At 37.1% G+C, this 12,507-nt stretch overlaps 1 protein-coding gene across 5 annotated transcripts; it reads right to left on the minus strand.

Annotated features, from left to right (window-relative positions):
• Nucleotides 1-874: 874 nt before the first annotated feature.
• Nucleotides 875-11,764, minus strand: LOC105036678 (probable LRR receptor-like serine/threonine-protein kinase At1g53440). 5 transcript variants are annotated; one of them, XM_073252971.1, is made up of 18 exons: nucleotides 11,660-11,764; nucleotides 11,418-11,489; nucleotides 10,370-10,441; nucleotides 10,210-10,281; nucleotides 10,034-10,105; nucleotides 9,797-9,871; nucleotides 9,589-9,654; nucleotides 9,390-9,452; nucleotides 9,254-9,292; nucleotides 9,081-9,130; nucleotides 8,574-8,944; nucleotides 8,208-8,400; nucleotides 7,990-8,127; nucleotides 5,454-5,572; nucleotides 5,088-5,298; nucleotides 4,724-4,961; nucleotides 4,348-4,498; nucleotides 875-1,634 (listed from the first exon to the last, which is right to left on the minus strand). In XM_073252971.1, the coding sequence occupies exons 1-18, from the start codon at nucleotides 11,668-11,670 to the stop codon at nucleotides 1,248-1,250; spliced, it is 2,400 nt and encodes a 799-aa protein (XP_073109072.1). In that variant the 5' UTR covers nucleotides 11,671-11,764; the 3' UTR covers nucleotides 875-1,247. The 5 variants fall into 5 exon arrangements, with proteins under 5 accessions (XP_073109072.1, XP_073109074.1, XP_073109076.1 ...); XM_073252973.1 differs by lacking the exons at nucleotides 11,418-11,489; nucleotides 11,660-11,764 and adding an exon at nucleotides 10,940-11,123; XM_073252975.1 differs by lacking the exons at nucleotides 10,370-10,441; nucleotides 11,418-11,489; nucleotides 11,660-11,764 and having other exon boundaries at nucleotides 9,797-9,845; nucleotides 10,210-10,282.
• Nucleotides 11,765-12,507: the final 743 nt, after the last annotated feature.

Consider the following 12,507-nt stretch of genomic DNA (forward strand, 5'->3'; position numbering starts at 1 on the left):
ATTGGATGGCTATAGATTTTATGCACCCGGTGTTTACAACACCACGCCCATGCCGCCCATGGGCTTGGATTTTGACCAAGGACACAAAATAGTAGGCTTGGCAAAGAATGAGGGGAGTGTCACCAGGAGAAACTAAAGTTGGGTAAATTGGATGAATAAAATTATGGATTAAAACAGCTTAATCCGTGAGCGAATGAGATGTCCTTTTTCATTCTTATGTTTTATTTGCTTGCGTGTCTCTGGAACATTCCCCGCCTAGGTGATAAGGCATTTAGATGCTTACCAATGAGTCCTGGTAGTTGCTATTGGGAAAGTTAAGAATTTTTTGTTTCTATATTTTTTAGATAAAGAAAGGAATTTTAGACGTGGTGTGAATTTTGGCTACATTACCTAGATTCTAAAGATGGAGCACACTACGAGGACTTGAATTCAGATCTTCCAAAACCATAGAATCGCGGTCCAAGGAATGATTATAGACCAACTGATCAATCAACTACCCTGACAGTGCCAACAATAGTTTCTTTTTTCCTACGATTTGTAAGCGCCACAATTGGTCTACAGCCCCTCTTGGCTCTTGGGTACAACTAAAATCGATTGCGTCCATGGCCGGAAGCAGGCATGGAATTATATGCATCTAGGTCATCTGCTTGGGCACACAATGCTTGAAATGTCAGAATGGGCGCTTAGATCAAAGGCCTTGCTCCACCCCACAGACCCATAATTAGCAGGTTGGAGCGGCTTACAAGTTTTGAGTGTCCGGCGTGCAGAGTCCTGAATCAGTCAGAGACAAATAAAAAGCTTATATGAAAAACTTAATTGCCTTTGAAATTTATAGTCACATTAGCAAAAAAAGGCTACGTGATCCAATTCTAAGTACAGCAGAAATACCGATGACATTGCATTATTCTTCTTCCAAATATCACACAGTTTCCTGCTAATTATCAATGCAACCAGCGGAAATTTAAGAAAAACATCCTTCTATTTTCTTCTGTACAACGAAACTAACCATGTGAGCTCTTTCAACATAACGATATAAGCTTTTGCTACACAAGAACCGCTGTATCTGTAATGGAGATAGTCGTGAGTCTGCTTGAGACGACATACTACTTTATTCTTGGCAAGAAAAGAAGAGACGACAGATATGTGTCTGCATGATCTGTTCTTAGTTATATAATCTCCTAATGTAAATCCATGCAATTATATCTAGAAGGTGAGCACTTTTAATTTACTTTTTCCTGACCTCTCGACTATAAACTGTGATCTGATGTAAGCTTGCTTGATTGAGAAAGAGGAGTGATTTCTTCCTTGCTACTTTGGGCAGAAATGGAGGTATCAAACCATTGGTCATCAGTCGGAATGCTGTGTGCTTGGCTTTCTTGGGACATTTCCTCATAGGACCTGATTCTCGGATCCATGCTGCTGGAGTCTCTGGATTTGGTAGTAGGTGCCTGCACAGGAATCTTCCCATCTAGCATGCTCACCACAGTGGACATTGAGGGTCTTAGAGTTGGAGATAGGTTGGTGCATATAATAGCCAGGTTCAACATCTGCATTGCCTCTTCCTTTGAGTAGCTTGAACCAAGGCTTGGGTCAATGAGTTCAAGCAGTCTTCCCTCCTCTTGTAAAACATAGGCCTGCAATCCATGCAAAAGAAAAAGGAATAAGGATCAATGTTCTATTCAAATCTTACAATAAAGAAAAAAAAGAACATCCATGTGATAAATAGAGAAACAAAACACAACAGAATTCGAATTTAGATCAAGGTGAAGGCAATGTCTTATTTGGGGGAAAAAAAGAATGACTATATCTTAATAAACTTGTGTCAGCTCAAAATCACATGGATGAAGATTTCAATTCACTTTGTTGACAATTAGAAAGGCTATGGCATGACCCAGCAGTAGGATAAAAAAAAAAAAAAAAAAAAGCCAGATGGGTGAACACTTTAGTGAGGTTTCGGAGTACAACACAAAGGTTAATTCAGTGATTCAGGCAAACCAAACAGCAGGATATTCTGTCAACAGTTTTCAATGCAGGTTGGATTAAACTAAACGCCATACAAATGTGTTTGAATTGGATTGATTTTTTGTGATGATTCTGGTAAGCCTATTTGGCAGCTACTGAATGGTATCCTACAGAAAATATTCAATACAAGGAAATTAATGCTACTGGAGATGGCTTAATCCAAGCTAGGCACCAAGGGACAAGGAAATATGGATCAAAACAGAAGGCCCCGGTAATGTTAATTTATCTATCCCTATGGGCAGGAAAGTTGGTCAACCAACATGCAGACTATTCTTGGAGAGGTTTATGGTATACCATGGGAATTTCTTGATTTTTATATACCACATGTATACCAAGAAAGTCATCAGTACTGTGAATTGGCTTGCAAGAAGGGGAAGAAAGCAGAAATGTTCTTAGTGGTTGCCGAGTTTACTTGGGGATTCAATGGATCTTGTGTATAGGGATCTTAGAGTAGGACTGAATCTAGCATTTTTCTTCAGGCTATCGAAGAACCAAACATTTTTTTGCTTCTATTGTTTTTTATATTAGAAGTTTATTAACAAAAGGATTGGGAAGAGAGATTTGCATGGTTAAATTGGCTCGTCTATAAAAGTCACTCCAATAAAATAATCAAATGAAAGTTGGTTATAAAGTATAAATGAAACTGGGAATTGATGAGATTTGATGGTGGTGGTAAGAGATTCTTTTCAATTATTTCTCAGCATAAAAATAGGTGGCATTGCATGTTGGGTTAGGTCAATTTAGAATAATACCATATATAATGTTAACCCATAGTTAACATGAATCAGCATCAAACGAGAACTCCTTCACACATAAGCACCCATGGGTTGACCCACATGAGCAATGTTGACTACATTGTCCCATAATCTACTCTACTTCACATGACCCAACTGCAAACCAACTCCATCCATCCAGATCCAGGCATTAAAGACTTGGTGCCTCAGTTCTAAGGTGAAACAAACAAATAGTATCGAAAAGACCAGCTACTATTAAAAACCTGATGTCATGGTCATGACCCAACTTGGCATGACCCAACCCCCAACCCCCTCAAATAAAGAACTCTATCCACACGACACAAGTTGGATCAAAAGCTTTACTCCAAATCCAACTTGTTTAGGCCGAGTTTGGAAAGGGCACGCATTTTCAGCGATTTGTTATCCCAGGTGGGTGCAACCAATACCAAGTTTAGTGGGATACTGTTTAAATTCTCTAGAGGATAAATGTTGTTATCCAAGAAATGATCACAATTTTGTTGTTGTGCTATTTCAATGCTAAGGATAAGAAAAGAAAGGGGTCACTTTCAAAAATGAACAGATTTGCCCTTGCAATTTCCTTTATTCTTGGGCCATTTGACAATAAACAATGATATTAAATTATGTTGATATTAAACATGTCAAGTACAAAACAAACATAACAATATAATATGATACATTTTTCAATATAACATATAATAATACGATGATAATAATAATAACATTATTATTCTAATAACAAATGTATCATCAATATTGTATTATATTATAGAATATAAATGTTAATTTATATATTGGTTGGTAGACAATAAGGATATATTCCTATAACATAACAAAAAATTTTATACTACAACAATTCCAAAGAATAATACTACTGTTATCAAAATATAGGGTACTGTTGAGATTGTAAGGGGCAGTTATGAGTTAAACAAAAACTACAGGGCACAAGCCGTTCCGGGGTACCTATGGAACAGATTGTCCAGGTAGACCTGATTTGACCAAACTGTTGGTGTCGGGTATAAGAAACCCAATCAGTTTAAGAGGATTTGACACCCACCTTAGATCAATAGAGCTATATTTGAAGCCCAAGTCAAAAAATTTGCCCCAAACCTGACATAGATTGGAAAAATCTTCATCAAAACCTAGCCTCAACATGGTCAAGTCAGGTCTGTTGTCTCGTGTTGGTTCAGTTTTTGCAACCCCCAATCATTTCTTATTCCTGAAATTCCTTTTAAAATAATAAAGAGGACATCCCAAGGTGAATGCTTTGGAAGGACTTTCAACTTAGGTGGTTCTATCATGTTCCTTTGAATGTCAGAAATGACCATTCAGAAGGAGGCTTAGATGGTTTCAATGAATTAACATTATTATCTGCTTCACTGGTCCAAAGCAATTAGGATCTGCTACGAAAATCAACTCATAGTTTTTTGTTTTCTGAGGATGAAAAAAATGAACTCAAGGTTATACATTCACATTTTTGTTAGCATATAAAAGTAAGATCTTGTCCTTCACCTAACAATGATCATGTCAACAAAAGTTCCTGAACAAAAATATGAGATCCAATAACACTTACCCAATCAAGAAGAAAAACAAAGTCCTCCCTGGGCCTAAAACTTGTGTTGCTCATTCCGCTAACAATCTCTAATATGACAACTCCAAAGCTGTAAACATCTGCTTTTTCTGTCAAGTAACCCCTTGTTGCATATTCAGGAGCCATATATCCTCTGCATAAATACAGATCAGCTTCATACAGTATACAAAGTACTGAATGTGCACTAAGACCAACCAAATGATATTTAGCATTCAAAGGCTGACAGTGCATGACACTGTAAGTTAAGTACCACAGAACTATATTTTGGTACTATCTTCTCATGTTGTATATTCTATTCACTAATTAATGCATAAAACACCACTATGACAAATTAACATATTATATATCATCTACTTACAATGTACCAGCTATTCGGGTGCTGATGTGGGTATTCTCTTCTTCATCCAATCTTGCCAAACCAAAGTCAGATATTTTTGCATTGAGATCTTTGTCAAGCAGAATATTTGTCGCCTTGATGTCTCGGTGAACAATCTTCAACCTCGACTCTTCATGGAGATATGTCAAACCTCTTGCTACCTCTAGGCAAATCTTACGCCTTGTTTTCCAGTTCAATTTCAGTTGGTATTCTTCAGGACCTGGTAAGATTCATGCTCTTGTTATACTTTTTGGCAACATAATTAGTCAAAACAAAGAATATAAAATTAAAAAGGGTGTTGAATGCAAAGTACTAGGAATTATGGTAAAACGACAGAAACATGTACCAAATAGAGCACGGGCTAGACTATTATTTTCCATATATTCATATATTAGCAGTAATTGATTTCCTTCAATACAACAACCATAAAGCTTCACAAGATTTGGGTGTTGCACGGCTGATATCACGGCTATTTCATTAAGAAATTCACGGTTCCCTTGTTTAGACTTGGAAGAAAGCTGCTTAACTGCAATTACAGAACCATCAGGCACCACACCCTGTGACCAGGTAGTTGCATTTTACGATCAAAGCTCTACCAAAGGATAAGATGTACAATATTTAAACATAAAATTACTTAAAGTGAGAAAAAATAATCAAAAATACAACAAAAAGGGAGAAATGAAATTATCAATTCATTTTTGCTAAGACATACCTTGTAAACTGGACCAAAGCCACCTTCACCTATCTTATTTGCACGATCAAAGTTATTGGTGGCAGCTTTGATCTGTTTTAAACTGAAGTAACCAGTCTGCAGCTTTAGGTCTCGAAGTTCTGCATGCATAGGTTTTATGATTTAGAAATTATTAGATCAATGCATGGTTTACTAATGCAAGGCATTTGAAACACCTATATATGGGAAAACAATGAACAAAATGCCAATCAACTACGCCCATGATTTATATTGCTCTCATTTCTTAACGTCTAATGAGAAATATGGATGTGAGATATAGTTTAATAAAGTTCTAGATAAACACAGCTGCCAAGTGAGACATATAAGGTATGATAACCAGAAGATTTCTTTTGCATTTTACATATTTTATCAGTATTGTGTACAACACCTCTCCTAATGCTTATTTACAAATCACACCAGATAAACCTGTCTTTCTTTGCAAACAGACCTTGGGTGAGTTTGACGCTAACCGATGAGCTCACCACCATTACCTTCATTGTTTGGGGGGGCCTCTGTAAGTGAGGGGACAAATTGCTCCTGTCCCCATTTTACAAACTGTTTGTTACCTTTTTCCCCCACTGTTCCAATGTTAGGGTTCTTCACTGAGCTCTCGCAAGTTTTTTTCAATGATTACAGGGTTGGGCAAGCTCTTATAAGACCTTGTGCTCTCAATACTAAAGATGCTCTGAAACTTCAAACATGAATTGAAAAAAATTGTCTGATTATGATGAAGAATAAGGAATACTATTCAATGATAATAGCATCTATGTCCATGTAACTACCGAAAGCATAAACTTTCATCTCACTCATCAATTTCTAGGTCCAAGTACTATAACAAGAAACACTCTCAAGCCAACACTGCTGAGATTGGGGGCACCGGCAGCATGGGGTCTGTGGGCTCTCAGCAGCCAGCAGTAGCACTGGCAAGGACTGCGATGTCATTGGGTATGTAAGTTCTCATGTGTGTTTGCGGAGGCCTAGATAGTGGACGCTTGGTTGTAAGGTTTGCCTTAGAATGGGAAGGGGGAAGTGTATCCACTCCCGGTGGACAGACATTTCCTTGTTAAATTAACCAGGGACCAAGATTACTGCAGATGAAAGAAAGCTAACAGAAGTGCCATTTGAAAGCAAAAATATGTTTATCTGGATCATTGTAAATAGATTTTAAGGGGAGTTGTGTGCAATATTTATATAATTTTGAATGTGAAATGCAAAATACCCTAACCATAAATATAAACCTTCCACTTGTCCACGAAATTTCATACCGACCCGAACTGGCCGGTACACCCCGTACCGAGCCAGACCGTAAAGGAACCAGGACGGTTCGGCCGAAAAAAATGGTACACCGGAGAAGGGAGAGAAAAAGAGAGGAAGATAGATAGAGGAGGGGAGGGAGAGAGATCATGACGTCGCCTAAGGCCGACAGTGGCCCGCTGCGGCCGCTGGAGGGCCGCAGAAGCCTCCGTGGCTCAGTGTTGTCTGATAGGACTTTTAAACGAGAGAGAAAGAGAGAGAGAGAAGGAGAATGGTATTGGAGGATCATGCAGCCGGCGGAAAAGCTACCGGAGGATGCCGGATAGCCGCTATGGCCACCGGATAGTCGCCGTGGCCACCATACCATAGGGTGACGGAGCCGCGGCCGTGGAATAAGAGTGACCGCCCCTGTTCCTTCATTGTGTTTTTTTAAAAACATCGATGAATAGTGAAGTCGGCAATCAATTTGCCAGCTTCACTTTTTAAGATTTTTTTTTAGAAAAATAAAAATAGTGAGGACGGCTTCACCGTAATCTGTGTTTTTTAAAAAAATCTCATGAAACAGGGATGATCGCCCCTAATTCATGCCTGTGGTGCCACAGACATCGAGTGCACCATCCAGCAGCCATGGCGGCTAGCCGGAGGCCCTCCGGCAGCCTCTCCAATGGCTTTTTCTCCTTTCTTTTCTTTTTTCCTCTCTCTCTATCTTTCTTTTCCTCCTCCCGATTCGCTTCCTCTACTTTGTGTCAATTCACACCGGTCCGGTTCGATATGTACCCATACCGCCCCGTACCATCGGCTGGCATGGGTTCCGGTACCGAATCCGCGAACCTTGACTAGTCCACTTAATCTCCATCAACATACTAAAACCATATTTGCTTCTTTTTATCTCTGTTTGAAGAATATTTAACATGATGAACCAGAGATTTTCTGATGAATGTGATTCCTAGGAACCCTCAAAGTGTGTTTTAAAAGGAAAGAAAGCAGCTATCTCAAATAGATGGGGATCTTTGTTCGGTCACTTGGGTATTTCTTTTTTTTTTTTTTTAAATGGTTGAGAATGAAACAATTTTGGTTTAGTCTCCACACTGCAAATCACACACAAATCCTAGAGGTCCTAGAAACTAATGTCAGATGCCAACAATACAGTCTTCTTGCTGCACTCTTGAAGGCATAAGGTCTTCACTGAAAATAAATGATCTACGACAATTCCTAAAGAAAACTTTAAGAGAACAATCAAGTAAACTGAACTTAGTTATCTTACCATCGTTCTTAGCATTCTTCCTTCTGAGGAAAAGCAATAACAGGATTAAGGTCAGCAAAATTACAACACAAGAAGCAGCAACTATGCCCAAAATAGCTCCAAGAGATAGATTGCTTTCTCCTGTATCTGGCTTGAAGTCTTCCAAGAAGATATGATCAGACATCATCATTATATAAGTAATTCAACAGGAAATAAGAAATGCTCTTTTAAGGGCTTACTTGGTGTAACTGAAATTGCAGATATAAGAGGCCCATATACACCTAATTGTGGAATGGCATTTGTCCCTTTGCCAGCCCACTGAAAGTGAATTTCCAAGGTGCCATCTACAGTAGCATTATATGACTGAATAATTTTCTTACCAGTCCCATTTGCTGCTTTTGCAATATTGAAGTCCTGCAAAACCTTCTTTCCCTGTGGAATAAACAGTTTTGTCATGCAAGAAAGTATTATTTGCATGCTCACGTTTTGACACTGACACGGTAGAATGTAAAAACAGAATATAATGAATGTAGTATTTAGAATATTATTAAAGTAAGCAAAAGAAAAATGTGAGACCTAAGGATTGTAAAAATAAAGAAAGATACCTGAATTGATACATCAAATAAACGCTCTCCAACACTAAAGTATGTCTGGTCATCAGTGAACATAATTTCAGCAAAACGAAGATCGACTGTATAACTTCCTTTCTGTAAGCAAAGACCATAGTATTTGAGAGACAGAGGATTCAGCCGGGCAGTCATGTACAACTCTGGTTCAGTCATGTTCAGTGCTGATACATTTGTAGCAATATAGTTTGCATCGTCATTTGCCGAAAAAACTCCTGTGCTGCTATAAGCCCATTTCCCACTATCAGAGGCAGCATATCTTGATGGACCCTGCTGTGATGAATCATCTTCGTATTCATTGTCATCAATGATCACTTTAGGACCACCACAGTTTATGAACACCTTGTAGTCTGCAAATATTACAAAACACAATGATAGCCATTCATAGCTATGGTTTTGTTTAGATATTTTAGCATATCTCAGTACTTTGGAATATAAGCCTCAATCTCTTTAAAAAGAAGAACTTAAACAAATTATTGTACCTACTTCTAGCTTTCCCAGTACAAGGGAGATTATGCCTTAAACATGTTGCAATCCTACAAGAAAAAAAAGAAATAGTACGTAGAAATTACCAAAGCATACTGTTAAAACTAAAATTGACATGATAAGGACCTATATGAATTAAAAAATGAAGACAACATAATATATAAAAAGCTTACATATCATTGTTTGTTGATGAATAACTAGAAACCAAATTCCTACAAGCAAAAAATTGAAATCATAGGAGAAGGATTAAATAAGTTAACAACTAAAACGAATTGATTGTGAGGGAATATGAAATTTGAGAATCCTTACACATTCCCTTGTTGACAATTGGCTGGTGCCGGAGATCCTGTAAAAGAGTTATATGAAAGATCTCTGCAATTTTGAGTAACATAAAGTCATAAAATGATTGAGATGAATTTTAGCACTGAACAATGTTTTTGACATTTCTAACCAAGACTACGACTCATCATAACCAAATGAATAGAAAGTTCTGAGCAAATAAACATACATGTTTTTTCTACTGCTCAAGATCCAACTGGGTATTGCTCCATTTAGCATGTTATTAGTAAGGAACCTACATGAGAAAATGCAAGAGATATATACAAGACAATTCATCAAAAAGAAAAGGAACGTAACGAATAGAAAACTAGAGTAAAACTTCCCAAATAAGGAAACTATTAGTCATGTAACATAATATGTTCATCTAGTTTGCTTACATAAAACCGATTGAATTTTGAAGGCCATCAAAGCTTTTCGGAATTGAACCTGTCAAGTTGTTAAAGCTAAGGTCTCTGCAGGATAAACACAATATACAACAAATAAGCAGGAAATGTTTGCACCTGTGTCGCTGACTTGTATTATGTCTTCTTAATAGTAGATAGTGCGAAAAAGAACTGTAACACAAACAACTTATGAAGCTAAAGTCATGAAAAGAAGCCTCTGAACAAACTTACAAGACATAGAGAGTGGTCATCTCTCCAATAAAATCAGGGAGTTCACCAGATATAGACAAGTTCCTCAACACACTGCATCATACCGACAACTAATATGCATTAAGTAGGAGAATAAACACGCTTCATCATATATTATACTATTAATCTTTGTTGACTTCAATTCCATTCACACTTACAGATATTTCAAGCTTGTCATGTTCTGCAATGGAGGGAACTTCCCATCCCCTCCTTTCCAGTCAGACACTCTCCTGCAGTGCCAACCTCAGTAATTAATAAACACTATAAATCACTGGACTAACCAAAGTGAGTGAAGTAAAGCATTAAAAAGGGTCTTACAGCTGAGTTATGGCTACCAACTTTTCTAATACGGGAGGAAATGGCCCCTCCATCAACGTCCCTTGCATATCTCTAGGAACAGATTGTTCAAGATTCAAATCATTAATCATTCAAACGAAGGACTCATCCGGCATTGCCTTTCTTTTTGAAAAACGGAAAAGAAAAAGATTTCAGTTTTGGCTGGTTTGTTCCTGAAGTTTTCTTAGAGTTTTTAAAACTTTTTGCTGTAAAAAAATTTTACTTCCAAAAGTATGGAAATAGAAAGAAAATAAGCCGTTCGGGAATTCCGTCGAACATTGTGTGCGCAAGAGTTTCGAATATCAATTGCACAAGTTTGGACGAAGCTGATGTTACAGTGTAGACCAAATATTTCAAAAGACTAAAGGAAGTTTAAGATTTAATCACATAAATTTTCAGTATAAGGCGTGAAAAAAAGGGGGCTACACGGGCATAACACGGGATAAGAGCATTTCAGTTCAGTGGCAAAATTATAGCGTTTGGCAGGAAAAAAAAAAAATCCAGCTAATAATAAATATTTAAAAAATCATTTTTTGGCAGAATTGGATAAACCTTTTGTTAGTGAACCAAAAGATCTTCATTGGTTTTATGGTGAGAGAAGAAGAGGACAAAGAACTGGTTCCCCTTCATTTCCCGTGAACAATAATGAAGATAATTATGTCAGCAATGTTGCGTGTGAGAAAGGAAAAGGATCATGGATCATGGTATTAATCTCTTTCCACTTCCCTTTCTTATCTTTTAATTTTTTTAATAAATAATAGTGGCGAGAAAAATATGTAAGGTCAGTCTAGTCCAACATAATTTTTTTTTTCCAATTTTGTGAAAAATTGCAGAATTAGTAATTAATTGATTTCTTAGAAATACCCAAAATACTGTCAAAATAATAATTATCAAAACTAATAATATTTTCTTTACAGATTATTTAAAAATAAACAAAAAAATAAAATATGTTAGAATAAAAGAATTAGTAAAAGGAATCAATGCAACACCATTTGCTGCCAAACGTCAATGAATTAGTATCCGTACTCACAGATGATCAAGTTTCGTCCAATTTCCAATGAAGCTTGGAATTTTGCCAGAGATTGGGTTTCCATCAATTCTACTGCAAGAAGGAGCTAGAAGTTTTCAGAATCTACCTTAATTTATTTGATTATAGGTAGCATATCAAAATGGTCCGGAGACCTATGGCTAGTGGCAAAAAGAATTATAGTCATTAAGTTGACCGGTGGGTGCACCTACTAACAGAATGGTGGGAAGAGATTCCTGACTTACAAATCTGTCATGTTCCTGAGTTTCCCAAACGAGTCTGGCAACTCTCCACTTAAGTTATTTGCCGAAACAAGGCTGTAGGGAAGGAAACAAAATGCAATTATAACATAGAATAGTTAACAGTTCTTTAGCTTAACAAATAAGAGTTGTAATTTTTTTATTTTATAACGATAAGAGTTGGAGTTTTAATTAAAAATAGCTTGTGTATACATGAGAGGGGACTTACAAGCTCCTTTAAGTTGATCAGGTTACCAAGTGCTGATGGAATAGAGCCTTGCAGTTGGTTATCTTCCAGAACCCTATAAGACAGCAGATAATTATAAAATAATAATTTAAAAAAAAAAAAAAAAGCTTCGAGCACCCATAAATTGTATATGAAAAGTTCATCAAGCTCATAACGGCTAACTTGGCAACTCTAGAATCAAACAGTCGATCATATTTGGCAATAAATTCATGTGCATTTAGATAAAAGAGGTAAAGAGAAAATAAAAGTGGAGGAAAGGTGAAGTACAGCTCCTCAAGGGTTGTCATTCTTCCAAGCTCTTGTGGAATCGTCCCAGAGATTCGGTTTTCCCAAAAGTGACCTACATTGAAGCCAGGCAGGATTATGTCACTTGTACAATTTTTCTTTGATCCTTTTTTCTTGAAAAGAATCTAGGAGGAAGATGTGAGACAAAATACAGATGGGTGAGGGGAAGGGATGCCCAGGCTGCAGGAATAGATCCACTGAGATAGTTCCAAGTTAAATCTCTGTTGCATAAACAAAATACATAGACAAAATAATGGCATGAGATTAAGGTCTCTTAAATTCCTATATTTTCACTATACTATTGCCATGTAGACTTACAAAT

The sequence above is a fragment of the Elaeis guineensis genome, chromosome 2, assembly GCF_000442705.2.
Source record: "Elaeis guineensis isolate ETL-2024a chromosome 2, EG11, whole genome shotgun sequence".
NCBI classification, from domain to species: Eukaryota; Viridiplantae; Streptophyta; class Magnoliopsida; order Arecales; family Arecaceae; genus Elaeis; species Elaeis guineensis.

Excerpts from the sequence above, each read along its gene's own strand:
- LOC105036678 (XM_073252971.1), bottom strand. Across the intron at positions 8,401-8,573 it reads TATTTGATGTATCAATTCAG|GGAAAGAAGGTTTTGCAGGA; the intron begins GTATCTTTCTTT and ends TTTATTCCACAG. Across the intron at positions 5,573-7,989 it reads GAAGAATGCTAAGAACGATG|AACTTCGAGACCTAAAGCTG; the intron begins GTAAGATAACTA and ends CTATGCATGCAG.